This window comes from Muscardinus avellanarius (genome assembly GCF_963383645.1).
Source record: "Muscardinus avellanarius genome assembly, chromosome: 1".
NCBI lineage: Eukaryota > Metazoa > Chordata > Mammalia > Rodentia > Gliridae > Muscardinus > Muscardinus avellanarius.
Window position 1 is genome coordinate 195,610,453 of NC_137786.1, and position 27,890 is coordinate 195,638,342.

The window sequence follows — 27,890 nt, forward strand, 5'->3', positions numbered from 1 at the left end:
GATCTATGCAACCTTCAGTGAGCCTCATTTTCTTCACACTGTCCTTGACTTTCAGGGAAGAGAAGAAAAAAAAAAAAAACAAAGAAAACAGGTCATGGTCAAAGTTTTAGTGTAAATAATAATTATTTTCAGTGCTTTGTTATTTTTTTTTACAGTTTTACCTTAGTTTTGTTCTACATTGAAGATTGGTGTTCAAGGACACTAGAACTGTCCTCAGCTACCTTAGACAGATTTAGTAAATTTCATGAAATCATTTTTCAGTGGAGGCAAATGTAGGCAATTCAACCAAGGGTATATAAAATAATGTTTTCCAGCTAAGCTTTAAGTCAGCCGTGATAACTTAATGCACTCAGGATCTTGCTAGAGAATATAAATGAATGAAATGCAAACAACTAAGACTGTAGAGAACGGTAGGGACTGTGGCAAACCGAAGGGAATGTCAGCCATGCGTAAAGGTGGCCACCGAGGCCCAGCTCAGGCAATCACTGCCTTGTGGGAACATGCTCTAGTGCAGAGTTCCAGCTTAACAGAAGTTGGAAATAAAACCTAGACTTTTTATGAGATCTCTGCCATTTTAAATGTTAATAAAAATAATTCAAATAAAACACTGGAGCCAAATAAGACATATATATAATTGGCCCCCAGTTTGTAACCTTTACTTAGTTAATAAGAAATGGTCACTAATACCTCATGCTTTTGCCAAATTGCTATTAATTCCTATTTTGAGGTTTTTCTCATGTATGGACTCAGCAGGTCCATGGTTGTACCCAGCGAGACAGAAGGGAATATGACTATCATAAGGCTCCTGGGCTGACCTTGAACTCTCTCTGAGCAATGATAAACCGAGTCTGAACTGGACTGGGCAGGATCTGACCACATCATTTGTGTGATTAGATTATTTGGAAAATGACTTGCAAACTTGCTTTTGGAGGCTTTACAAACCCCGTGGGACTAGTCTTAATTTTCTCAGAAGAGGGGGAAGTGTTATTAGGGACTTGCCCAAGCTCTCTTATTGAAACAGAGTAGTTGAGATAGTCAAGGTGCTGCGCAATTGATGACAAAGTGGTACACCTGCATGAAAGATGGGGCTGGGAGATCCTTTCTTAGCTTGAGAAATATAGTTCCCAAGATTTTGCCTTGGAGCCAGGTTCAGTTTTACTCTTGGTCAGTTCCACTCAACTCTTGAGCCCATACTGCTGCAAGGTTTGGGACTGAGGCTCTGTCCCTGCAAAGCCAGGCCGTCCCTTGCTGCGCGGTATGATTCTGCGCTATAGAACAGCCTCTCAGGTGGTGCTAGCTGCGGGCTGGAGAACAGTGCAACTGGAGCCGGGAGCTGCCACCCCGTTTCCTCAGTAGGCTAGATCTCATACCATTCTATAGAGCCTGGATTTTGAAGGATGCTGGCTAGATTGTTGCCAAGTTGAAGGGATTGTCTGCTATCTGGACTCAGTCTCCTCGAAGCTGCCTCCTGTCTTCAGGAGCGAGGCCTGCCAGGAAGTTGAGAGAGGCCAACTCCCAGGCCATGACTTCTTCATCACCATCTCAGGTGGCCCGCAGCCGCTGCAGGTGGCCAGCAGCTGCTTCTGTTGGCACTTGCTTATCTGTTTCTTTTTTGGTACGAAGGATTGAACCATGGGCATTCTACCTCTGAGCTATACTCCCAGCCCTGTTTTATTTTTTATTTTGGAACTGGATCTCACTAAGTTGCTGAGGGCCTTGATAAATTGTTGAGGTTGGCCTCAAACCTGAGATCCTCCTGTTTCAGCATCCCAAAGACTGGGATTACAGGTTGTGCCACCATGCCTGGCTTGCTGATCTGTCTTTGAATAAGATCTTTGAATAGGGTATGGCTGGTCCTGAAACTTCTAGTCAACTTCTATTTCAGGATCTGCCCAGGGTACCTCGAACCAAAATGCAGAGCAGCATTTTTAGTAATTTAACATTTTAAAAATTTATTATTTTTATTGTTAAATAATTTATTAATGTATTACAATTATACCTCCTCGTGAGGTTCAGTGTGATACAAACACACATATTTTCTTTTACATCTCACCCTACTCTCCTTTCTCTCTCCTTATACATGTTAGTGAAATTGTTATATATTGTCAGAGTATTGTTTGAACTATTTTCTTTCTTGTCCTCTTCCATTTCCCCCAATTCCTTTTTCTACTAGTCTACAGGTCTCTTTCTATATTATATAAAAGCACCATCTGGATATGTTGTCTTAAAAGAGTACAACAATTTAGAAAATACACAGAAATCATTCTTGACAGTTTAGAATTTCTCTTTACTTTTTTTTTTTTGTGTGTGTGTGTGGTACTGGGGGTGGAACCCAGAGGCTTTCTACCTCCGGGCTATACTCCCAGACCTATTTTTGGAAACAGGGTCTCACTAAGTTACTAAAACCCTCACTAAGTAGCTGAGGCTGGCTTCGAACCTGTGTGATCCTCCTGTCTCTGTCTCCCAAGTGCGGGGATTACAAACGCGTGCCACCACGCCCGGCTTAGAATTTCTCTTTAAAATTGTATATTGGTGCATTGCAAACATAAAGTTCAGGGTGATAGGGACATACATGCATATAACATTTGATTAGTTCCCCTCCCACTTTCATCCTTGTCTTTAGAATTTTGTATTTAGAATTTTGTATTTAGAATTCTCTATTTAAAATGATGATACATTCCTGAATTCGTAGAACTTGAGAGCCTGAGATAGGAGGATTGCAGGTTTGAGACCAGCATCAGCAACTTAGACTCTCAGCAACCTAGTAATACCCAATTTCAAAACAAAATAAAACAATAAAAAGGGCTGGGAGTGTAACTCAGAGGTAGAATGTCCCTGGGTTCAATTCTCATCAACACACACACACACACACACACACACACACACACACACGATTTTGATTGCACTTTTGAGTCAGTTCCGTATACTGGTGGGCTGACCATCTTGCTCAGAATCCTGCTGAGCATGTGCATGGCCTCCTGGCATATCATTAAGTGTGGAGTAGATCCACTTGTTCTCTCTGAAGACAGCTGTGTGTGAGAGCTCAGACCTGTAAAGTCCTCTCAGGTTGATGTGATTAGGTCATTGTGGTGGGGAGGCTGGGGGAGGAGACTGGGGTCTGTTCCAGTCTCTCAGTTCTGCTGGGAGGTTTCAAGTCTGGAGACAGCTACCTCCATCTCTTCTTTTCTTCCACTCCCTTTCCTTTCTCTTTCTAATCCTAGGTACTTCGTGCTGAAGATTTCTGCTGGGATTGAATATCCTGGTGAGATTAGGTGGCCACTAGCCTTCTGCCTCTTCCTGGCTTGGGTAATTGTGTATGCATCCCTGGCTAAAGGAATCAAGTCTTCAGGAAAAGTAAGAACTTTCATTCATCTAAGTAAAAGAGAGTCTTGGAACACCTGGGGGTGGGTTGTGCCCATGTCTCTCACTCTGATTCCCCACACAGAAGCCATGGGGCTGCGGCAAGTAACTTCACTTCTGTCTGTAAATGGGGGGTAACAGGGTTTCCTGCAGGGCTGTTTCAAGGACCAATGGGACAGATGTGTACAGGGCTCTCGAGGTGTGGTGAGGGTCCTGGGATTAGATTCCTGCATTGTGCAGATGGAACCTCCCTGGTACGATGTCATCACTTCTTCAACCTCTAGAATTTGTGCTGCTGACTTTCTGCCTCTTGGTCTGGCTGCAAAGTCAGTTATTGCTTCTGCCAAGCAGCCGGATGAAGATCAAAACTGTGCAGTGGGTTCCTTCCACCTGCATCGTCATGTTCTTAGCCTTTTTTGCTGTTCTCCAGCCCCCAGCCCAGCACTCTTCCAACCCACTGTCCCCAGCACTAAAGGAGCACAGTCCTGCTGGTGGGATTTGGCCGAGCAAGCACTTGCCTAGTCTTGTTGTGCAGTCTCTTGGCTGGGCCCTTTGGAGAGGATGGAACTCCCTTTCTAGCTCAGTCCCAAGCCACAGAAGGCCTGGAGTCCAGGCAACCTCTGGCTACACTAGTAATTGTTATAGGTCACATTCATATATCTCCATCTTCCTGCTGTCTTAGAAAAGCCCCAATTGAAGCCAAACTTAGTGGCATGCATCTGTAATCCCAGTACTTGAGAGTCTGAGATAGAAGGATTGCAGGTTCAAGGAGAGCCTCAACAAGTCATGAGACTCTCAGCTTTCTAGGGAGACCCTGCTTCAGAACAGAAAAATCAAAATCTCTGGGGTGTGGTTGGGAGGTAGAATGCTACTGGGTTCAATCTCTGGTAACACACACACACACACACACACACACACACATGCACACACATACATGCACACACACGTGCACACGCATGCACACACACATCAGTGAAGGAATAACCAGTCATTTTTGTATTATAAAACAGCCAATAATACCTAGTTACCTCAAGAGGCACTTGCATGTTTCAGGATGAAAACAAAGATGTCTTTAAGGTTCCTGGAATGAAGATGTAATGGTGGACTCTGAGACCACAGGTCATGGAGTTGAGATTGGTCCAGGTGTCCAGCCTAGGACATTCTGTGTTTACATTATAATCAGCTGACCTTGGAAGGATCAGCCCTCATGGGAGGCTGGTGTGTCTTCTCCCCACCACCCGGCATGCTTCACACCCCCTACCAGGCACCCCTACCTGGCACCCCTGAGCCTTCGTCTTATCTGTGTTTTCTCTGGGCACAATGACATACTCATGGTACCTTTTAGTTACAGCCCTTTCTGGTGCCTTCCAGATAATCCAGTAATCTAGTGCCACAAGAACATGATGTGGGCACTGGCAGGTCTGTCAGGATGAGCTGAGGCAGGTGGTGGAGCTCAAATTATATAATATAGGGAGAGTCAAGTCATAAGAAAGAACCAGACTGCAAGGAGAGGCCATGAGCTTTTGACCTGAGAAACTTCTCAAGATGTTTGGTATGTAGGGTTTCATCTTCCTCATTTCCAAGATGAAGGCCATTGGACTGAGTACTGCCTAAGGTTGTGTTCTAACATTATTTTATCTGAACACTTGATGAGTGAGCTAGAGGGCCACGTTTACTGTGTGACCTCAGTTTCCCCTTCTGTAAAATGAAGGCTGGGATTAAGTGACGCCTGATGACCCTGCTGGTAGGGAATGAGAACTGAGACTAGAAGGGCAATTTCTCTACGGCCGTAGGAAGATGGGGGATGTTAAAGAGACCTGTGGGTTCCTGGAGTCCTAGCCTTCTGAGGCTTCACACTGAGCTCAGCTGGACATCCTACTATTTTCAAAGGATCCATACAAGGGATTGGTCAGTGAGATTAGTGAAGTATTCACTCAGCCAATATCCCACCAGCAAGACTGTCTCTCATGGCTAAGGGTGACCTTAATCACCGTCTAGGGGTATATTCATTAGCATTCTCACTGCTAATACAAAGACCTGACCATGTAATTTCAAGGAAGAAAGATTTATTTGCTCATGGTTTTTGATTCAGTCCATGTGAGGCCAGGGACCATGGATCTCAGGCCAGGAGGCAGGAAGCAGAGAGACGTACAAGGCTACGCTCTCACATCATGGAGGCCAGAAGCAATTGAGAGAGAAAGAGTGAGGGGAGGAGGAACCCTATGTATCCCTAAGGCCACTCCAGGAACTCACTTCTCTAGCCACCCCCTACCAGCCCTGGCCACCAGCCAGACAAATCCATTACAATGGGATTACAACACTCAAGACTCAATTATATCAACTCCAAACACCAGTGTATGAGCTCTTCAAGGGGCCATTTTATATCTAACTATAACAAGTGGGCAGCCTAGAAGGTGTGGCTGCTAGGAGAAGAGGGGAAGAGTGAGGAGGGTGAGAGCGCAGCCTTCTTGGCAGCCTGAGGAAGGACGGCCCCCGACTAAACCCTGACTGTATTGCTGCCTGGTTATAGAACTCTGGACAAACTTTTTAACCTTTGGAACCTGTTTCCTGATCTGTAAGCTGGGGATAATAGCGCATACCATATTGGATTGCTATAAGGAATAAGTGAGAGAGTATATATTAAAAAAAGTTGGTATGTGATCAGTTCTTCATTAGCATTAATATCCTTTCTTTTTTTTTGTGGTACTGGGGTTCCTGGAAGCCCTTCTTCCTCCGGGCTACACTCCCAGACCTATTTTATATTTTTGAAACAGGGTCTCTTACGCCAGCACGGCTGGCTTCGAACCTGCGCGATCCTCCTGTCTCCGCCTCCCAAGCGCGGGGATTACAAGCGTGCGCCACCACGCCCGGCGTATATTCTTTCATTTTTATTCCTGTGAATGCCCATGTATGAGTGGGTTTGTGCCATTTTAGCATCTCAAAGGCCGCGGCTTTGCTGGGAAATGGACTAGAAGGGCAGCGGTGGGAACGCGGGCAGGCACTGTGCTGCCGGCTTCACAGGCGTTAGTTTGTTCAGTGTTCACCACCCCTGGCCAGGGCGAGAGCATCGATTCCCATGGCAGAGAGAGAGAGAGAGAGAGAGAGAGAGCGAGCGAGAGAGAGAGCGCGAGCGGGAGGGAGGGAGAGAGAGAGAGAGAGAGAGAGAGAGAGAGAGAGAGGGAGGGAGGGAGAGAGAGAGAGAGAGAGAGATGCTGAGGCCCATCAAGGGAGAGAAAGTTGCCTGAGGTCACGCAGTTTTTAAGTGGGGGTAGGATTTGAATCCAGGTTTATCTTTCTGTGAAGCCTAGAATCTACACTATGTTCTCTCCTGAGGAGGGGAGAAGGAAAATAGACAGGAAATGAGGACTGTGGAATCATCATTTCTATCCAGTCAGCATAAAAGTACCCCTGTGGCTCAGGACCCCTGAACTCTACCCAGCCTCTCCTGTTTTGCTGAGTGGCTTTAAGTTCAAGGATGCACCAGGGGCCTCGATTTCCTCATTTGCAGAATCAGGTCTAGAGTAACTATTCTCTAAGATCTTTCCTTTTGGTGCTGGGGATTAAAACCAGGGGCATTCTATCCCTGAGCTATACCCAAAGCCCTTTAAACATATTTTTGAAAAGGGTCTTGCTAGGTTGCTGAGGCTGGCTTCAAACCTGTAAACCTCCTGTCCCAGCCTTCCAAGTACTGGGATTATAGGCATGCGCCGCCATGCATGGCTCCAAGATTCTTTTAAGCTCTCTTTGGTGCTTTTTGGGAAAGGCAATGTAGCTGGTTCATTCAACAGATTTAGAATTTAATCTTTTTATTTTTATTTTTATTTTTTGGTGGTACTGGGGTTCCTGGAAGCCCTTCTACCTCCGGGCTACACTCCCAGACCTATTTTTATACTTTTTTTAAATTTGGAAACAGGGCCTCTTAAGCCATCAAGGCTGGCTTCGAACCTGCACGATCCTCCTGTCTCTGCCTCCCAAGCGCAGGGATTACAAGCGTGCGCCACCTGCCTGGCTAGAATGTCATCTTTGATGCTAGATTTTGTATGCTTTGTAGAGAGGAAGTTTTAAGAGGTCCTGAAGGTATGTTTTTCTTTTAGATCTGCCAAATTATCTCCCTGCTTTATTGAGAAAGGTTTTCAACCTAAGATCAATGAGAATTTTTTAAAATGAGGAATACCGAAAAGAAAAGAAAATGAAGAATACCACCAAAAATAATGAATCACAATTTATCATCCTGCCCTGCATTGTACAAACATTAGTCATGGAAAATTATTTGAGAGACAAGGTGAACACATGGTGGAAGGTGCTTGTTATAAGGAGCTCCTTTATGATTGAAATTCCACGAGTGCTGCTGTTTCTTGGCCACAAAGATCTCCCCCCCCCCTTTTCCTGCAGCTCTGTTCCTCCCATTTCAGACCTGGGGACACAAAAATGGTTGGTTGCTTCTTCTGAAACAGAAGCTGTTGAGAAGCTAAAACTCCAGGGGCAAGAGCGACAAGCAAGTAGCCTGAAGGTCAAGTGTGGTCCATCTGACCTCAGGGGCTGCTCTGCCTGAAAGTTATGGCAGAAGAACAAAACTAACCTAATTAGCTAGCACAAGCTGCTGGGGCCTTACCACCTGTCCAGGGCTCCTGTTGTGAGGAGGATGCCTGGAGGTGTCAGGCCAACAGGCTCATTTCAACTAGTCACTGTCACTCCTGCCAAGAATAATTCATTACTGTTCAAGTTTAATTCCTCTGACAGTACATGTTGAAACAGGTACATCCTGAAGCCTGTCCATGTCCGACACTTGGAGCTAGCTGTGCAGAAAGCCTCTGCCGACACTTCTCTCACGTTTGATGCATTCTCAGGATTTATCAGCTGGACCATAAGTCCTTGTCAGTTCACCAAGATCACCACCTACAAAGCGAACACAGCAGCAGCAGCTGGGGCCAGGACCAGGAGAGGCAAGCAAGTGTCCAGGGTGCAAAACTCCAGGATGTATGTTCACTCCCGAGTTTCTGCAAGAGCAGGGGCGGCACTGCGAGTAGCTGCCTCACCTTGGTCTCCGTGCTTTTCTGATGATGTGACCCAAGGAATGTATTAGTGAAAAGAGTGGCTTTAGGAGGAGAAAGCTTCAGGTTGGTTCTTGGCTGCAGCCGGGAGACCTTGGAGGAGGTATTCCATTTAATCTCTTGTAAGATGCTCCGCTTGAGCCTCAGCTTCCTTCTCTGCAAAATGGGACTAATGCACCTGGCCCATAGGGGTGGCAGTATGGGAACAGTCATCCCCAGTCAAATGGGAGCAGGGGCCTCAGCTGATTAGGCTAATATGAACCTTAAAGGGAGGAGTTTTAGAGGGTTCTGCCTGCAGGCTCTTTGCTTCTTCCATCACTTCCCACCAGCCCCAGGTCAGGCTACTCTCAACACCAACCATTGTCTTGGTGGGGTGGGAAGTCAGACTGCATCTTGCCTTGTACCATCTCCTTCCTGAGCCTCGTCTGACAGCTGGAGGTCAGGCTGGGCCAACTGGGTGGGCAGTGTTCTCCTAGGATGCCAGGTATCCTTGGGTTTCCCAATGTCTCTGTATGCACAGGCTTGCCTTTCCCATTACCTTTTAAGGGGAGGAGAGAAACAGGTCTGCAGTATTGATGGGAGCTGGCTGCCACCTCCTCCCTGCCATCTCTAGCACTGCAAGATCTTTGAGACTAGGAGGGAAAGGAGATGGCAGTTCTGTGGCCATTTTGGCCAGTGGTGGTAGTGGTGGAGAGAAGGAGAGGCCAGCTCATCCTCTGGTCTATAGCCAGAAATTAAGAGCTCCTCCTTAGCCAGGCATGGTGGCACACACTTGTAATCCCTGCGCTTGGGAGGCAGAGACAGGAGGATCGCGCTGGTTTGGAGCCAGCCTCACTGGCTTAAGAGACCCTGATTCCAAATTAAAAAAATATTAAAAAATAGGTCTGGGAGTGTAGCCTGGCGGTAGAAGGGCTTTCAGGAACCCCAGTACCACCAAAAAAAAAAAAAAAAAAAAAAGAGCTCCTCCTTGAGTAACTGAGGTTAGTAACAAAAATAACTTCCCTTTTTCAGTGAATGGCAGGTCTGCCTTTTCAGTTGCTGAGGCCAAAAGCTTTGGGGCCACGCTTGACTCTTTCTCACACTCCACATTAAATGCGACTGGAATTCTTTTGGCTCGCCTTGAAAACATACCTGGTAGCTGACAGCCTCTCACCAGTTCCACCAATAACCCATCACCATCCTTGCTCAGCTTGCTGCCCAGGCTTCCTTGGGGCCATCACTTCTCCCTTGCTCTCTGCAGAGCTGGCAACACAGCAACTGAGCAATGCTGTTAAAATATGAGACTGTAGCCGGGCATGGTGGTGCACGCTTGTAAGTCTAGTACTTAGGAGGCTGAGCCAGAGAATCACAGGTTCAGGGACAGCCTCACCAACTTAATGAGACCCTGTTCAAAATATAATATAAACTGGGGATGGAGGTATAGCTCAGAGGTAGATATGCCCCTTGGTCCAATCCCCAGTTATAATACACACACACACACACACACACACACACACACACACACAACCATGTTACTCCTCCCCTCCCATTTTTCAGAATAGCCAGGTCCTTGCAATGCCCACCTGGCTTTGTGCAACCTGCTCCTCCTCCCACCTCAGACTTCCTCCTCCTCCCTGTGCTCCCCTATGCAGCTGTGTTGGCCTCCTTTCTGTCCCCAGGGGTCAGACATCTGCCCTTCTTAACACCATTCTTCCAGCTCTTCCCTCTATCTGGCATGTTCTCTCCGGTATCCAATTAACTCACACTTGCTTCCTTCAAGTCTCAAGCCAACTTCCCAGTAAGCCCTTTCCTGGCCATCCACGTTATTTTTTTTGGTGGTGCTGAGGATGGAAACCAGGATCTTGTGCGTGTGAGGCCAGTGCTCTGCTACTGAGCTCCACCCCCAGCCCGAGGCCACCCATTGGAATATAGCCACCTCCCCAACCACCCTCTCCAGCTTGCCCCAGCCCCTCACCCTGCTTCACTTTTTCTTTTTTTTCCCCAGGGCATGTATCATTTGTTTTTGTTTATTAATATGCCCCAGATGCATAACTCTGAATATGTTGAGTAAATGAAACGACCCCAGGAGCTATATCTTAACCTCAACTCTGACTCTTCCCAACCTGCTCTCTTACCAGTCCCTGTCTTAGTCCTCATCCCCTGATGTCCCAGTGTCTGCCACTCACTGCCAGGCTGGAGCCCCCTGGCCAGCACTGGGGTCTGTCAGCCAGTGTATCAGCTGGTGCCAGAGGTTTGATTTCATTTGCACCCAAAATGTGTCCAAGACCACGGTCTTTGATCCTTACCAGGTTGCCTCACTTAGGGAGTCTGGACAAGTGGGGATAGAAAACGTAAGCTAAAATGATTAATCTCTGATACATGACTATCACAGGACACTGGCTACACAGCAACCTCCAACCTTCAGAGGGGCTCAGTTCTATCCCATAAATATCCGCAGAGGCCTTACCACGTTCACTTTATAGTGTAAGCTGGGATCCAGGTTCGCAGCTAGGCCCTGGCAGGTGGTTTCTTCTAGGCCAGAGGTAAATCTCCTCCCTCTTAATCTTAAACTCCTCCCTCACTCCACTCAGGGGTGAGGGAGGAGTTTAAGGGAAGGAGGCATGAAACTTTCTGCTCTCCCTTGAGGTTCTTCAAGGAGCTGCTCACTCGCTGGCAGCCAAGCGGGGTGGCATCTCCTTGCAGCCTGGGGCCTCCCTGCTGAAGACTTTATGTCCAGCTCTTTCTCTGACTCTCCTGTGGTCTGAGTGCTCTCCCGTGTCCCCAGCCCTGACAAGATCTGGGGAGAACTCACTATCAGCTGCCTGCACCTGGGTGGCAGGTCCCCTCACCTGGGGGATGCTCATGCTGTCTCTGGCGATGGCTCTCGTAGGTGGTGTACTTCACAGCCACATTCCCGTATGTCGTGCTGGTCATCCTCCTCATCCGAGGAGTCACCCTGCCTGGAGCTGGAGCTGGGATCTGGTACTTCATCACACCCAAATGGGAGAAGCTCACAGATGCCACGGTGAGCTAGCTCAAGGTTTCATTTCCAGCGGGCCCTTGGGACGGGCGGCCTTCGGGGACGGCTCAGGCTCTGGGAGGCTGTTTGGCAGGAGGGGTCCCATTTCCTTCCCCAAGACTCTCACTGTTCACCTCTCCAGGGTCTAGATGATCTCACTACATTCTGCATTCAGGAAATATTAAATGAGAAAGGGAGTGAGTAGCTGGGGCTTTCAGATTCCTGGCCTAGTTGTGCTATAGCTGGAGTTACGGTGGAGGCTGGAAATGAAGACGGAAATCCTTTAATAGCTTCAAGCCTCAGCTCACCACTTATCTGTTACTAATTATAGTGTGTTGGAAGTAGAGTTTTGCTAGTTGGAAAATAACACCACTTAGGTAAGCCGCAAGCAATGCTGTCATTTTAAAGGCTTCAAACACATTTGCATAATTCTTGCAGATCCACACAGGGCCAGCACATGCTGGATTTTGTCATTGCAGATTCTGTGCAGGCACATATTACTCTAAATTCCCAATCCAAAAAAACTCCAAACGAGGGGGTGATTATTTAATGAGAGATGAATTTTCTCACCTTAAAGAAATTCTGCTTTTGCCGAGTTATGTTAAGAACACATAGCTATAATTGGATTGGGCTGAGTATAATTGAAAATCTCCAGGTAATGACAGCTCCAACAAAATAAAGATTTATTTTACTCTTTTCACCATGGTAACTAGTCAAAGACCAGTCAAGTGACCACATGATGCCATCATAGACTAGGTTCCTCTCTTTCTGCCCCATCACCCTGAGGTAACAGCTTCCATATACCTGCTAGAGCTCTGCCATCTTATCAGCATTCCAGGTAGAACAAAGCGGTGAGGATAGGGGCAGAGATAAGCATGTTACCTCTCTTTTAAAGAGGAAAACCCCCAGAAGTCTCACATCACACCTTATTTTCACACATATGGTCAGAAACTAAGCCATAGGATTATCTTCCCCTAGATGGGGAAGGTGGACCTATTTATTTCTCCCCTTAAGTAAAATCACAGTTTTGTATCTAAGGGGGGATAGGGAATGGATGTTGGGGTAGGTATAGACTTTGCCAGCACACACTTGAACTTTCTCTTTGCCTATAAACACAATTTAAAAACAGGATTCAATTTATAAAGATGATAGGAAGTCTTATCATATAAAACTTATAAATCTACAGGTCAAACTCTTGAGTGACCTGGAGTTTTATAAGAACCATCAAGAGAAATTACTCAATAGAACCAAGATGTGTTATCAGCCAGGGTGCAGAAGGCTATGCCACTGTGCCACTGTTCTGTGATACCTAAGTTGCTTTACTTGGGGATCATAAGGGGCTGCAGAATTTCAGGGTTTTAATAGCAATTGTTAGAATCTATAGTAATAGCAATCTAAAATAATTTTTATTTTATATCTAAAAGGATTTTAGATATAAAATTATTATACATTTTATATTTTATTATTAATTTTATATGTTTTTATCTTTATAAATTAAATAAATTAGATTTATTTATATCTAAAAGGATTTTGATTTTATCTATGACCATATTTGGCTGTTTTAAGTTGTTATTTGTGAGCGTATCAACCTAAAGAAAGGGCTTTTCCCTTCCATCTGGTTTAACATGGTAGGTAATGTAACTCTGAAATGTGTATATTGTTTGTTGAGTTCCTCACCTTTGATTAGAGGGAATTAAAATCTCCCAGGTAATTACTGTCTTTTGGCTTCAGGCATAAGTGAGGTAGATTTCTCATTTATGTTGGTGTCCAAAGTCATCTTATCCTTGCCTGCCTTTCCCCAGGAAGATGATGTGGCACTGGGCAGGGGGGGCTTCCTTCCCTCGAGGCCAGTCTCCTTTGGCGACCTTGGTCTTCTCTCCTTTTTTCCTCCTAGGTGTGGAAAGATGCTGCTACTCAGATTTTCTTCTCTTTATCTGCTGCATGGGGAGGTCTGATCACTCTTTCGTCTTACAACAAATTCCACAACAACTGCTACAGGTATGTGGAGGCTCTTCCAAGAGCCAGATGTACCTGGTGAGTGAAAATAGGGTGAGGGGTCAGAACAAGGGACAGAGTTATCAGATACCTGGGACCACATCCTTGCATTTCACCTAAAGTAGAGCTGGAGATTTACCTCTGGCCTAGAAGAAACCACCTGCCAGGGCCTAGCTGTGAACCTGGATCCCAGCTTACACTATAAACTGAATGTGGTAAGGCCTCTGTGGATATTTATGGGATAGAACTGAGCCCCTCTGGAGGTTAGGGGTTGCTGTGTAGCCAGTGTTTTGCGATAGTCATGTGTGAGCCACCCTGTCCATATGTAAAATCATCAGTAATCACAATATATGGTCATCAGTCACTGGGCAAATAATTTTTAGAAACCCCATAGAAAAGGCGGTGTGGTAGAGTGAAAAGATCACCAAAGTCGGACAGAATGCGTTTGGTTATCATTTTCAGCATTACTAAAACCCCAAGGCATGAGCAAGATATATCCTTCTCTTTCTCATCTATCAAACACAAATGAATATTCTGTTGAGGGGTAAGAGACGATGTGTGAAATTTGCTTAGAGAAATATTTTTTACCCTTAGTAGGTAATCAATAAATGGCAGATGCCATTATTATTGTTATTATAATTTAAAATGTATGAACTATTTTGTGAATCAAGAAAGAGATGGAAAGCTTCAAAAATATGTCCCCTGCCAGGCATGGTGGCATATGCTTGTAACCCAGAGCTTGGGAGGCTGAGACAGGAAGATTGCACAGGTTCAAAGCCAGCCTCAGCTACTTAGTGAGGCTCTCAGCAACTTAGTGAGACCTTGTTTCCAAATAAAGTATAAAATAGCTCTGGGAGTGTAACCCAGAGGTAGAAAAAACAACTATGGGTTCTACCGCCAGTAACACACACACATACACACACACAAAAACAAAAACAAAAAAAAAAAGAAAGAAAGAAAGAAAATATGACCCTGTCCTCAAATAGCTTAGAATCTAGGTGAAGAGCTATAAAATCACAGGTGTGTTTTCAGGTTCAGCTTGTCAAACACACTCACAAGACAGAAGGCTTATTGAACACAAGTTTATTTGATTTCAAGAAAGGATATGCCACAGGCAGCATAGCACCACACAGAATGACAGGACCATGGAGAACTCCAGCACCCATTCTAGCTTCCAAGGTCCCAGGTACTTTTCACGCCGTGCCTTTGAGAGTCAAGGATGGTGTGGAAGCCATGTGAGTGCTGGTCACATCAGAGCAGGGAGTGTCCTTGCCATAAATACCTCTTGTCCCTGGGCCTGGAGGGTTGCAGCCTTGCTCCTATTTGTAGGGTAGCTTCAGCTCACACATTCCAAGTCATGCACACAGCAATCCTAGAGATCCGGTATGGTGATCTGAGGGTCATGCTTGAATGGATAAGTTCACAGTAGCCACCACAGGAATCCATTAACTCACTGGGTGAACTTTACTCCAGCATCTCCAAAACGAGAGGGAGCAGATGCAGGTAAGCCGTGGCTTGGGATGTCTGGCCTCATGAGGTGAGATTGTTCTTGGCTGATTTCAGCAGGCACAGAGGGGGAGCTAAGCTAATGCATTTTAGATGGCAGAAGCAGCCTGGGGCAGAAATGAGTAGGAATGAGTGGGATGGGGTGTGGGGAAGGAAAGCTAAGTGGGAGTGGAGAGAAGCTTAAGATTAAGTAGCCAGAAGATTCAGTGTCTATGGAGGGAGGGCTTGGCCTCAGTTCTAGAGGTGGTGCCTCGCTGCATAGGCAATGACAGGAGGGCAACACGCTCCCTGAAGCCTCTTCTATGAAGGTACAAATGAGGCAGAGGCCTCATGACTTAATCAGCTTCCCCAGAGGCCCACCTCTTAAACTATCACATTGAGAATTACGTTTTAGTACATGAATGGGGGGGCAACCATTCAGAACATAGCAGATGACTAGGAATCCAAATATGAGCATGTGGAGCCAGATCGTTCTCCCAGGAAGGTGGGATCTATCTATCTATCTATCTAATCTTTTGGTGCTTTTATTTATTTTTATTTTTTATATTTTTGGTGATACTGGGGATGGAACCCAGGGGCCTTCTACCTCCAGGGTACACTCCCAGACCTATTTTATATTTTTATTTGGAAACTGTCTCTTAAGCCAGAGAGGCTGTCTTTGAACATGTACCATCCTCCTGTCTCAGCCTCCCAAGCGCGGGTATTACTAGCGTGCACCACCATGCCCGGCTCTTTTGGTGCTTTTAAAATAAGCTGGGTGTGGTGGTGCATGCTTGTAATCCCAGCATTTGGGAGGCTGAAACAGGAGGATCCAGGTTCACAGACAGCCTCAGCTAGTTAGTGAGGCTCTTTGCAACTCCGTGAGACCCTGTTTCAAAATAAAGAATAAAAAAAAAAATAGGGCTGGGGGTATCCCTCGGAGGTAGAATGCCCCTGGGTTCTAAGCTAGGTGAAGTGGTGCATGCTTGTAACCCTAGTACTTAGGAAGTTGAGATAGGAGGATCACAGGTTTGTTGCCAACCTTAGCAATTTAGTGAGGCCCTCAGTAACTTAGATCTTGTTTAAAAATAAACAATAAAGCTGGGCGTGGTGGCACACGCTTGTAATCCTTGAGCTTGGGAGGCAGAGACAGGAGGATCCCGCAGGTTCATAGCCAGTGGCTGGCTTAAGAGACCCTGTTTCCAAAATTAAAATAGGTTTGGGAGTATATCCCGGGGGTAGAAGGGCTTCCAGGAACTCCAGTACCACCAACTAACAAAACAAAACAAACAAACAAAAACAATAAAAAGAGGTGTGTGTGGGGGGGGTGTAGCTCTGAGGTAGAGAACCTATAGAAAAGGCAGCAGCATGATAGAGTGAAAGATAACCAGAGTCAGCCAGAATACATTTGGTTACGACTACATCGTTTACTAAAATTCCAGGCATGGGCAAGACATATCCTTGCTCATAGGTTCAATCTCCAGCACCACACACATAAAATAAGCTTAAGGGAATCTGTGGTCAGACTGGCTGTTTTTTTTCCTTGGGTGGATATGTGTCTAGAAATGACATGGATTCACACATACACACACAGACAAACACATGGCACGCCTTTATTTGTTCTTCCTCTGGTCCTCTCCCACTCACAAAGCACATCTAATGGCAAATTCTGGTCTCTCCTTCTAGGGACACCCTCATCGTCACTTGTACCAACAGTGCCACGAGCATCTTTGCCGGCTTCGTCATCTTCTCAGTTATTGGCTTCATGGCCAATGAACGCAAAGTCAACATTGAGAACGTGGCAGACCAAGGTACATGACAGGTGTCACCCTTGTATTGCAGGCAGTTCCAGGCTCCCTTATGAGCTCACTCCTAGTTTATGCTGTGCTGGAAAGTTGACCTTCTGGAACAGGTGTGGGGGGGCAGCACAGGTGTTCTGAGGAGGTCAAGAGGTGCCAGCAGGAAGCTCCCTGCAGAGTTCAAACCTGCATGCCCTTAGGAGAGATGTTGCTTTAAAAGCCCCACTTCCCCCTTTCCCTCTCCTCTCCTCTGTCTTCCCTTGATCCTCTTAATTCCTCCCTAGTCCAAGTAACTTAGATACAAGTGGAGGACTCATTAGGCAAACCAGTGCCCCTGGAGGTGGCGTGGGCACAGCCTGCACAGGATGACAATCCCTTCTGAGGGCCCCTGGAAGCCCAACAGGAACGCATAATGAGCTCTGACTTCTGATAAGCGTTTTCCTTACAAAGCACTCTCCCAATTGTTAGGTCAAATGTGTTCTCAAGGCCTTCTGCTTAGTTAGCAGTGCAGCCCTGCCTCTCTCTCGCAGTGAGTGGACAGGGTGGATGGTGGTGGGGTGGCAGGAGGGGATGCATGTGGAATAATTGTTTACTCTCTGCCCGAATGACCCTTACTTTAATGGCTCACGTTTGTGTGGTGCTTTCAAGTTCACAGAGGGCTTTCATTTTTATCTCATTTAATCCATCTTTCTAGAACAACATTTGCAGAGAAAATGTTTAAGGATTTTATTTAGCCCTTTATTTCTACCCAGCCTTAGAAGGCAATGAAGAGGCCTCATCGCGGCTACTGCTCATCACTGTGGTCTTGCTCGCTAATCGGGTTCCTATGGGATGCCTGGGTGTGTGGGGACTGTGCCAGGTGTTGAGGGGCAGGGCCACAGATCCTGGGCCATCCTCAGGTGACCTGAACTGGGCTTATTTTGGCGGTCATCTTGCAACAAAGAGCATACTGCAGTTCTCAGATTCCAGCAAGGGAATCTGAGAGAACAAGGCTTTAGAAATGTCACCGTTTTGGTGAGCTGACTGATTTTTTCTGGCTCCTCTAGGATAATTAATTAGGCTTCCACTTATGCAGTAGGGCCTCAAGGAGTTAAAGAGCCACCATATCCCAGGAGTATACTTGCTCTCTCTGGAGACAGTGTGAAACCCTGAGGGGTGTTGGGTTCTGCAGCAGTGCACAAAATTAGAGGGGCCTTGGGAGCTGAGCAAATGCTTTTTCCTGGTTGAGAATTCTCAAACTCCCTGGGAAGCAGGGGGAGAAGGTGAGAAGGCTTTGTCCTCAGATGTGTCTGAGCACCCCCAGCTGTCCTCTAACCTCATTTTCTCCTAGTGGAGTTGCTGAAGCAGATAGGTTCTGCCCCACTTTCCAGCAGATCCAAGACACTTTGCTATTTTTTGTTACATTACAGAACTTGTTGGGGATCAGTGACCAACCTGCCAGAAATAGTGGTTCTTGAGATATGGGCCACATAAGTTAACTGTTCTGAGTTTTTCCCTGTTCTTCCCTGTTCTAGGAAAGGGACTCAGCAGGGAGGAGATGTTGTTAAACTTCAAATAGAATATTTTTTTTATCTTTCATGTAAAAAGCAGTAGACATGGTTTCTCTCTGAAATTTTTCCTTCCCAGTGCATTTCAGTTACTGCGATTTAATCGGGAGAAGAGCATTTTTTATTTATTTTTATTTTTTAGCTTTTATTTACTTATTTATTTATTTTTATGCAGATCATACTGAAAATGGCATACATTCAGACAGTGCTTGGTGCCCCCTCACTTCCCCTTCCCCTGTCTTCTCTCCCAACAATGAGTGTCCAGGTTAACCATGCTATATTCATGCTTTTACATATATTTGAATGTAGCTCCTCTATTAATCAACCTCAACTTTCTTCCTCTCCTACCCTTCCATTCTAGCTTTGCTGAGGTTTCCTCTCCATTATCCGGAGTCCCTCTGGTATCCCTAATACTCCCTAGTTTGGGCATATTAGAGAAAACATATAACCCTTCGAAGAGCATTTTTTAAAAGGTTCTAGCCTACTTATTCTTCAGTTCAGGGACAGTGAGTTTCATTCTCTACTGGAGAGGGAGCATGAGAACTTCTCTCAGACCCTTTAGAGAAGTGATTCCTGCTCATCTGAACTCTCACATATTCTTTTTTTTTTTGTGTGTGTGGGTCTGGGGATGGAACCCAGGGGTATTCGACCTCCGAGCTACACCCCCTGCCCTATTTTTTTTATTCTTTATTTTTGAAACAGGGTCTCACTAAGTTGTGGACGGCCTCACTAAGTGGCTGAGGCTGTCCACAAACCACGATCCTCTGGTCTCAGCCTCCAGAATGCTGGGATTACAAGCATGCGCCACCACACCTGGCTGAACTCTCACATATTCTTACACATGCTTTACAAGCTTATCTTATTTCTCGTGTTTTAAACAAGGCTCTGCAGAACCCAGGGCAGATACTTGCGGTCAGGCCTCACTCCTTCCTAGTGGGACAACTTTGAAAGCACCTAGACATTCAGGATATGTATTGACACTAGAGTTTGAACCCAGGGGCAGACTACCACTGAGATACACTCTCAGGTCTTCTCATCTTTTATTTTTGAGACAGGGTTTTGCTAAATTGTTGAGGCTGGCCTCGAACTTGCAATTCTTTTGTTTCAGCTTCCCAAGCACTGGATTTATAGGCATGTACCACTGCCTCCAGCATGCATTCAGGATATTTTTTTTTAAAGGAGTTTATTAAAAAGATAGAAATATAGAAGACAGTTACAGCTCCATGCCATTTAGGAGTGGCATGGGGGGCTGTTTCGGATGAATTCATCTCATTCAGGATATTTTTGCTGAGCCAACATTTGTAACTAAGTTTTGGCCATTAGTAAGAAATAGGCTTTCCTAGCCAGGCATGGTGGTACACATCTCTAACCCCGGTACTTGGGAGATTAAGACAGGAGGATCTCAGGTTTGCAGCCAGCCTCAGCAGCTTAGTGGAATTGGCATAAATTTAGTGAGACCCTCCCTGACTGAAAATAAAAAATAAATTAGGGCTGGGGATATGGTTCAGAGGTAGAATGTCAGTAGGTTCAATCCCTAGTACCAAAACAAACAAACAAACAAACAATAATAAACAATCAACCAACCAACCAACCAACCAACCAACCAGATTCTCCTTAATGATGTAAAGCTATTCTGTTTCATTTACTACTCCCTACTAAAGGAGACATTTCTATCAAAATTATCACTCCAAACCTTGAGCACATCAAAAGTTTGGTGGACTGAGGTCATGGGACCAAAATTTCCTCTACTTTTGTGATGGGCATGGAAAGGGGCATGTTTTTCTTAGGGACCTATTCCAGAAAAGCAGCTCCTAGGGGAGTCTGTATTTTGGAGCAGTGATTCATTTTCAGATTTGTACCTGAGGCCCTACAAACAGGCTTTATCCAATAGCAGAAAGATTGGGTTAGACTCAAGTAGAGAAACACAAATATAAATATTTTATTTAGAGTTCCCATGTATTGGTTGATAACTTACAATTAACCAGATATCCAGGAAGTGCTGCCCCACAGTTTCCCCAACCCCTAATAGTTCAAAGACTCTGTTCTGAACTATCAAATCAAACACTCTCAGACTGACACCCACCTCTACCCAGCTGCCTGCCCATCACCTGGATCCCAGCCCTTCTGTCCCCAGGGACAGGAGTTCAGGTGATGCATCCGCACAGAACTCATGGCTTTTGAGACAGTATCACTGCAAACAGCCACCCAAGCTGTGCTGTGAGTCTAGATACTACCTTGACCAGAGCTCCTTGCTGTGTCTTTAGTGATGCTCTGGGATAATGAAGGTTCTTACTGCATCGTCTCTGAGAGCCCCATCCCAAAAAGTTGCTGACATGCAGAGAGAGTCCTGTTGATCTCCTCTGATGGGAAGAGTAATAATGTTTTATGTTTTCTAAGTTTCTGTAATGTCTAGACATGTTCCGAGTCCTTTATTTATATAGATACGTTTGATTCTTATGTAAAAGTAGGAGGGTAGATACTATTATCTCCTTCATTGGATGGATGAGGAAACTCAGGTTTGTCCAGAGAGAACAAGTGACTGGCCTATGGTCGCAGGGCTAGTAAAGAGGCTTAGGGGGCACCACCTGCCTCCGCCTCACCCTCCCCCCCACTAAACTGTGCTGCCTCCCAGTGGGAGGAGTCAAGACTCAGACTCCATCCCACAGTTCCTGTGCTCTTTGATATATCCCACAACATTATTTGCTAGATGCAAATATTATTTTCTAGTGCCTCCTAGGCACTTTGGGTAATCAAACTTTGCTGTAATGTATCTTGAAAAAAGTGCCTTTGCTAGAATCCTTTAGGAAAACAGTTGAAATTGAAGCAGGTTTTGGCCCACTGAGGTCCTCTGGTAGTGGCCATTCAAACCCTTCTTGTCACCGGGCGTGGTGGCACACACTTGTAATCCCAGTACATGGGAATGGGAGGCTGAGACAGGAGGATCCAGGTTCATGGCCAGTCTCAACTACTTAGTGAGGCCCTTCTTTCTCCCTGCAAGTTAGTGAGACCCTGTTTCAAAATAAAGAATAAAAAATAGGGCTGGGGATATAGCTCAGAGGTAGAATGCCCCTGGGTTCAATCCCCAGCACTGCACAGACAAACAAACAAACAAACAAACCCCTTCTTGTCAGCTTTACAGGCCTGTTTCTACAGCATGACCCTGGCTTCCTTCTTGCTCTGCATTTGAGACTTGTTTTGACTGTGGTTTAATACAGACTCTTCTTTTATGGTTCACATAGGAAGCCTTTGGAATCTGGCTCTGCAGGCTGTTTAATAAATGCATAAAGCGGGGGTATCTTAGGCACTGGAGGCTTTATATTTTAAATACCCTGAGGCCCTAAGCAGCATTAGGAACCAACAACCTGATAAATTTCAGCTTCAAAAATGCTATTATGCTTGAGTTATAAAACCTCCAGGTTCTGGGATTTCTGGTTTCCAGTGTGTGCAGGCTGTGGATTATTCTTGCATCCACATTCACTCGTCTCTGCCCATTATCATTCGGCTTCTTACTTAGGAGGAAGCTCACACCTGCTACGTATCTTTAGCTGTGGTTGGTTACTGTGATCTCTTCAGTGAGGCCAGGAGACAGGTAGGGGCAGCTGCAGGGCAGGGCTTTGTGATAATTCAGAAAATCGTAGTTGATACACCTCCCACCAGGACAGCATGTGATATTCTTGGGGAATCCTGAATCAGAGCCTCTTAACAGCCAAATTCATTGTCCACTCACAATAAAAGCGGATATCCTGAGTGTCAACGCCATGGAAGACACTGTCATTTTTTCATTTGTTCCTGATAACTATGCTGTGAGGCACTGTTGTCATCCTCATTTGACAGATGGGCAAAATTGAGGCTTAGAGAAGTGAAGTCACTTGTCTGAGGTTACATAGCTGGTAAGTAATGGAGTCTGGATGTGAACCAGACCTGTCTGACCCTTAGAGACCAAGTTTAACCCATGCTATGTGTCACCATCCCTCTTCCCCAACAAATTACCAGTGGACTGACAGAACCCCATCTAGCCCAAGCAATGCAGATCCTAAGGATATTCGACTCATATTTTATATAAATGACTTCTCCTGCAGAGCTCAAAAGGAGGGCATGTAGTTAAAGGGGGATATAATGTTATACCCATCACGTTCTAGCCTCAGAGTAGGGATTTGCAACCTCAGCATTACTGGCATTGGGATGGTCCTTCTTCATTGCTGGAGGCTGTTTCCTTTGTTGGAGGATGTCTGTTAGCATCCCTGGGCTCAACCCACTGGATGCCACTCATCTTCGCACTCCAGTTGTGAGAATCAAAAATGCCTCCACACATTGCCGAATATCCCTTGAGGGAGGAATATCAACCCTTGTTGAGAACCACTGATCTAGAGGGAATTATGATCAACAAAATAGAATAATGCAATAAAATAGAAGCATCCTAAATAAATTATAGTTTCTCATATTATTTGCATGGAAGATAGCCTGGTCTAATTGGAGAAATGAGTGGAGATGAGTAAGAAGACAAAATATAGGAGTAATGGTACATGTCTGTAATCCCAGTACTTGGGAGGCTGAGACAGAAGGATTGTAGGATCAAGGACAGCCTTAGTAACTTAGAAAGATCCTCAGAAAATTGGTGTGAACCTGTTTCCAAATAAAAAATAAAAAGAGCTGGGTGCAACTCAGAGGTACTATGCCTCTGGGTTCCAGCTATAGTAACAATAAATAAACAACAGCAGAAGCAGCATGTAGTGAGTAATACTTGAGGATCTCAGTGGGAAGAAGGCGCTGTGGGCCCTGGGAAGTGGAGCTTTGAGCTGGGCCTGCCTGTGATCATCTGCTTTGTTTCTTCCAGGGCCAGGCATTGCATTTGTGGTTTACCCGGAAGCCTTAACCAGGCTGCCCCTCTCTCCATTCTGGGCCATCATCTTTTTCCTGATGCTCCTCACTCTTGGACTTGACACCATGGTGAGCCCCTTCCCCTAACATCCCTGTTCCAGGATCCTTCTGAAGATCCTCTTCCTTGGGTCCTGGGTCACGTCTTTAGCAAGCAGTAGGCGCAGGGGTATCTGAGCAATGCAGGGATGGTGGGGTACCAGCCTAGGGCTGAGGATGAATTGCAGCTTCAGGTGTTTATGTGATGGAGCAAAGGAGAACTCTCATCTTCCTTCTCTTTCGGTGTTCTCTGTGCCAAGTTTTAGCCTGCATACTTTCTGCCATGCCATCATTTTGCCAAAGCAAATTCCATGGAGCTGAATGGGGGAGAGGAATATAAAGTCAATTTTAGGGAAATTGCTGTGGGGCTGAGACTACTACAAATCATGCTGACAGCCGCTCAAAGTTTAGTCCTTGGGCTCAGAGAGGGTTTTTCCTCAAGTACAAGATCAAACATGCGAGGTAACTGGAAGAGAGAAATTTGCATCTCATGAATACAAAACGAAGCTTAAAATGTCTCCATGGATGAATATGAGCACATTCTCTGGGGGCTGGGAGCACAGCTTCTAAAGTTCACTTCCTGCCTGAGTTATCCCAGTTGGCCTTGTGGGTTAGACCCCATCAAAGGGATGCCACCCTAAAACCCACACCTAATCTGAGCATAACTTTCCCTATAGACACGTGAAGGGCTTTGGGGGCCTGCTGTATGAGATAGTTTGACTCAGGCCTGTGTCTTGGCACTTTTGCAGTTTGCCACCATCGAGACCATAGTGACCTCTATCTCAGATGAGTTCCCCAAGTATCTGCGCACACACAAGCCAGTCTTTACCCTGGGCTGCTGCATTTGCTTCTTCATCATGGGTTTCCCGATGATCACTCAGGTAAGAGGCCTGCTGGGTGGACACTGGGTGGGGTAGGTGGTGGTCCATCATTTACCCTTAGCTCTCAGACCTCTAAACCAGAGACACATCACTGCCCTTGTCATGTAGATGGTACCCGCTCCTTAGGGCTTCTGACCACAGAGGGAAGGATGTTGTCTTGGCTACTAGGGATGCTTCTAGCATCTTTGTAATTAAGATGTAGCCTTCTTGTGCCAACAAGGCAGGTGTGTCCTACTTAAAGAAAATGGAAAAATCCAAATTTACCAACCAGACAACTTTCCAAGATATTACTCATCATATATAAAAATGTACAGTCGCTTGAGTTTCTTCTGGTCCTGAGTGTCTTAGTAATTGGATGTTCACTTCATCTATGCATTGCTTCTAATTCTGTGACCTTGAGCACTTTAGTACTCTAGGCCTGGGTTTCTTCATCTACAACATGATGGATTGGAATGAGGACATCTTTGTGCCTCTTCTGTCCTGGGGAGACTTACAGAATAAGGTAGATGAGGACTGCCCAGGGATACCTAAAGGTCATATGAAGGTCAATGAAATGCAGATACACGAGTGAAATTGATCATTGATTGCTTAAAGCAAAAAACGAAGTTCCCCAGCTGTTTTCACACACCTATTCTCAAATGTTGCCCTTTGCCTTTGAAAAACAAGATGTTAAAACACTTTTTGGTGCTTACTTTATTGGTTAATGTGAAGTCTGTAAAGGTCTGCTTTGCTAATCTGGCAGGGTCTTCAGTTTGTAGGTTAGTGCTATTAAGAGGAGGAGAATTCTTTTTTTCTTATACTGGGAATTGAACCCAGGGGCATCCTTCCTCCAAGCTATACCCCTAGCCCTTTTTATTTTTTGTTTTGAAAAATGGCTTTCTAAATTGTTGAAGCTGGCCTTGAACCTGAAATCCTCCTGTTTCAGCCTCACAAGTACTGGGATTATAGTTGTGCAGCACCATGTCCAGCTAGGGAGGGGATTCTTTTTTATTTTTTTATTTTTGCGGTACTGGGGATGGAACCCAGGGGCATTCCACCTCTGAGCTACACCCCCAGCCCTATTTTTTATTCTTTAATTTGAAACAGGGATTCACTGAGCTGCAAAGGGCCTTGATAAGTAGTAGTTGAGTAGTAGCTGAGGCCGTCTGAGAGCAGCCATCCTCCTGTCTCAGACTTCCAAATGCTGGGATTACAAGCATGTGTCACCATGCCTGGCTAGGAGAGGAGATCCTTTAACTCTGGTTTGCTTTGTACCTGACTCTCTCTAGGATGGAGTGAATGGGTTGTTAGAAATGGGAAAAAAGAAACCAACTCCAAGGGCCATTTGATATTGGTTATTTCTCTCTCCTGTTAGGGTGGAATTTACATGTTTCAGCTTGTGGACACCTATGCTGCCTCCTACGCCCTCGTCATCATTGCCATTTTTGAGCTCGTTGGAATCTCCTATGTGTATGGTAAGGAAATGGCCCTGTCTGCTGTGCAGGTGGAACTTTAGCATCACTAAGGCATTCGTGGAAAGCAAGTTTCCACATTTAACAAGATGAGTGAAGGACTTAATTGCACATCTACAGTCCAACTTGCCTCAGGACCACTTCCAACCTGATCTAATAGAGAAACAAATGGACAGATGGGTACAGGGCAAGGTGACCCTTGCCTGTAATTTCAGTACTTGAGAGATTGAGACGAGAGGATCAGAGGTTTGAGGCCAGCCTCAGCAACTTAGTGAGGCCCTCAGCAACTTAATGAAATCTTGTTTCAAAATAATAGGGCTGGGGTCTGAGGTTGTAGATGAGGGATAGACTGCCCCTGTGTTCAGTCTCTAGTACACACACACACACACACACACACACACACACACACACACGGTGGTCAGAGGGGAGACTTAGAAATCTTTGTGTCCAAAACTCCAGGGCCCTGCTTTTGTGGTCTGGCATGTGAACAGTTAATACCTATGGACAATAGCCATGGAAAGACCAGGGAGAAGAAGGGCCACTTTGCAAGTGTGAAATTATTTATTGGCCTTGGTGGCTACAATGCCCATGTAGCTTGAGAAGCAGGGTGACTTTGCAGCTGGTCCCTAACAGTGAGAACAGAGACCACTTGGCCACAAACATTTAAGAAACATTTCTTTAGCATTAAGAGAGCTTATAGTACCACTTCTCAATCTCAGATTTTCCCGGGAATGAATTTCCAGTTCCCTTACAGTTTATCCTTTCTATTATCACCACAGTAGCCTGCATCCCATAGTCAGTGGAGCCATTATCAGGAACAGCGAGCCACCAGAGGCCACCTCTGCCCTTTCTGTGAAGGTGCTTTTCCTTGCGGCTTCACCGGGGCCTCCTTGTCCCTTGCGTGCACAGCCAGCCAGCACAAGGAAGCCCTATTTGATCTGAGGCACTTCTGAACTTCTTTGTTCTTAGAAGTCGGCTCAGAACTATCCCTAGACAGAGTCCTCTTTCATATAGATAAGGCCACCATAGCAAATATCAGAAAGGTAAACAGTTTCAATTTAGGCTCTCTAAATATATTTCACACCACCCAAAAGATAATCTGCTCTAAGCTAACAGAAAATGTGCCATGTGGAGCCCAAAGAAGAGGCACCCAGGCTACAAGAATCTGCAGAGCTCTGCCCTCTAAACTGGGGGCCCAGTAAAGTCTACCCTAATCTTCATGTGTTCCTGATATGAGCATCTTGATTTTAATGGAGCTGTCAGCCTCCCACCGAACAGGTGATCAACAGCTTCTTACTTTCCTGGAAAACTCATGAAAATGGAGGCGAACAGAGGCAGGAAGAAATCAAGATGTAAAAAGAAAACCTTTCATATAAATTTTAGGTCCCCTAGAAACAGGAAGGCAGTGCAGTCATTTTGGGGTGTTGGCTGGGGGGAGGATTTGTCTCAGATTCGATATCACATCCCCACTGCAGAGAGAGTTTAGTTCCTGGAAAGAGTTTTGGGCAGACCTGCCAACTGTCCTGATGAGATCAGAAGCTAAGTTGCCAACACTTGGCTGATAAGGCAGCCTGGACCCTGCAGTCATGCTGTGATTGAAGATCCAATGTCAGAGTTAGGGCGAAGCTTCAAAGTACTTTCAACCTAAGCAGATCCTGGCAGACGCCCAGTGTAATCCAGCACTGTGACTCTCAGCATCCTGTCCAGGTACTAAAGGCCTTGACGTAGGCAAGAAGAGGTCTCCGAGGTCCCTCTGTGCTAACTCAACCCCTTAGCGGGTCCATAGATAAGCCAAAGTTACCAGATGGTCTGTCAGTTAAGCAGGAAAAGCTCTTTGTTCCCAGTGCCTGTCCCAACACTGCCTCCTTTACCTGTTTTCTCACTGCTAATTGCCTCAAAAGGTACATTTGCACAATTTTTGCCTGTAAAACAGATCTGTTCCATGTGGTTTAAAAGCACCATTAGAATAGAAGTCTTTTAATGTTTCTGGTTTTAGAAATTAAATAGCTTCTTCCCCCCTCTCTCATATAAATCTGGTAGTAGCTATCTTGGTTTTCAAGGAATAAATAAGTCCCGAGGGCATTAGTCTGTAGGCTATGCTAAATTTACTGAAGACATGAAATCCCCTTGTATCTGAGGTGCTGGTGTTGGGGTAGCCTTCAGAATCAGGTTGCTCCTGTGCTGAGGTTAGATTTGGATCTAGGTGAAGATTTAAGAAATAAATCCCAGGCAGGGCACACTGGCACATTCCTGTAATCTCAGTACTTGGGAGGTGAAGATAGGAGGGCCAAGGTTTGAGTCTTGCCTTAACAACTTAGTGAGACACTGCTTCAAAATTTTTTAAAAAAAGGGCTGGCTAGAGGTGTAGTTCAGTGGTTCCTGGTTTTAATCCCTGTAATACACACACAC

The 27,890-nt window shown here is 45.5% G+C and overlaps 1 protein-coding gene across 1 annotated transcript in view; it reads left to right on the top strand.

Moving 5' to 3' along the window:
• The window catches only part of SLC6A5 (solute carrier family 6 member 5), a gene marked incomplete at its 3' end in the record, with an annotated part of 56,949 nt that overhangs the window by 18,045 nt on the left and 11,014 nt on the right, over positions 1–27,890 (top strand). The window contains exons 6-12 of the mRNA XM_080701480.1: positions 3,222–3,354; positions 11,281–11,415; positions 13,304–13,407; positions 16,576–16,700; positions 23,070–23,182; positions 23,899–24,030; positions 25,385–25,484. Coding sequence (XP_080557606.1) covers positions 3,222–3,354; positions 11,281–11,415; positions 13,304–13,407; positions 16,576–16,700; positions 23,070–23,182; positions 23,899–24,030; positions 25,385–25,484 — 842 coding nt within the window. The remainder of the gene's footprint in view (positions 1–3,221; positions 3,355–11,280; positions 11,416–13,303; positions 13,408–16,575; positions 16,701–23,069; positions 23,183–23,898; positions 24,031–25,384; positions 25,485–27,890) is intronic.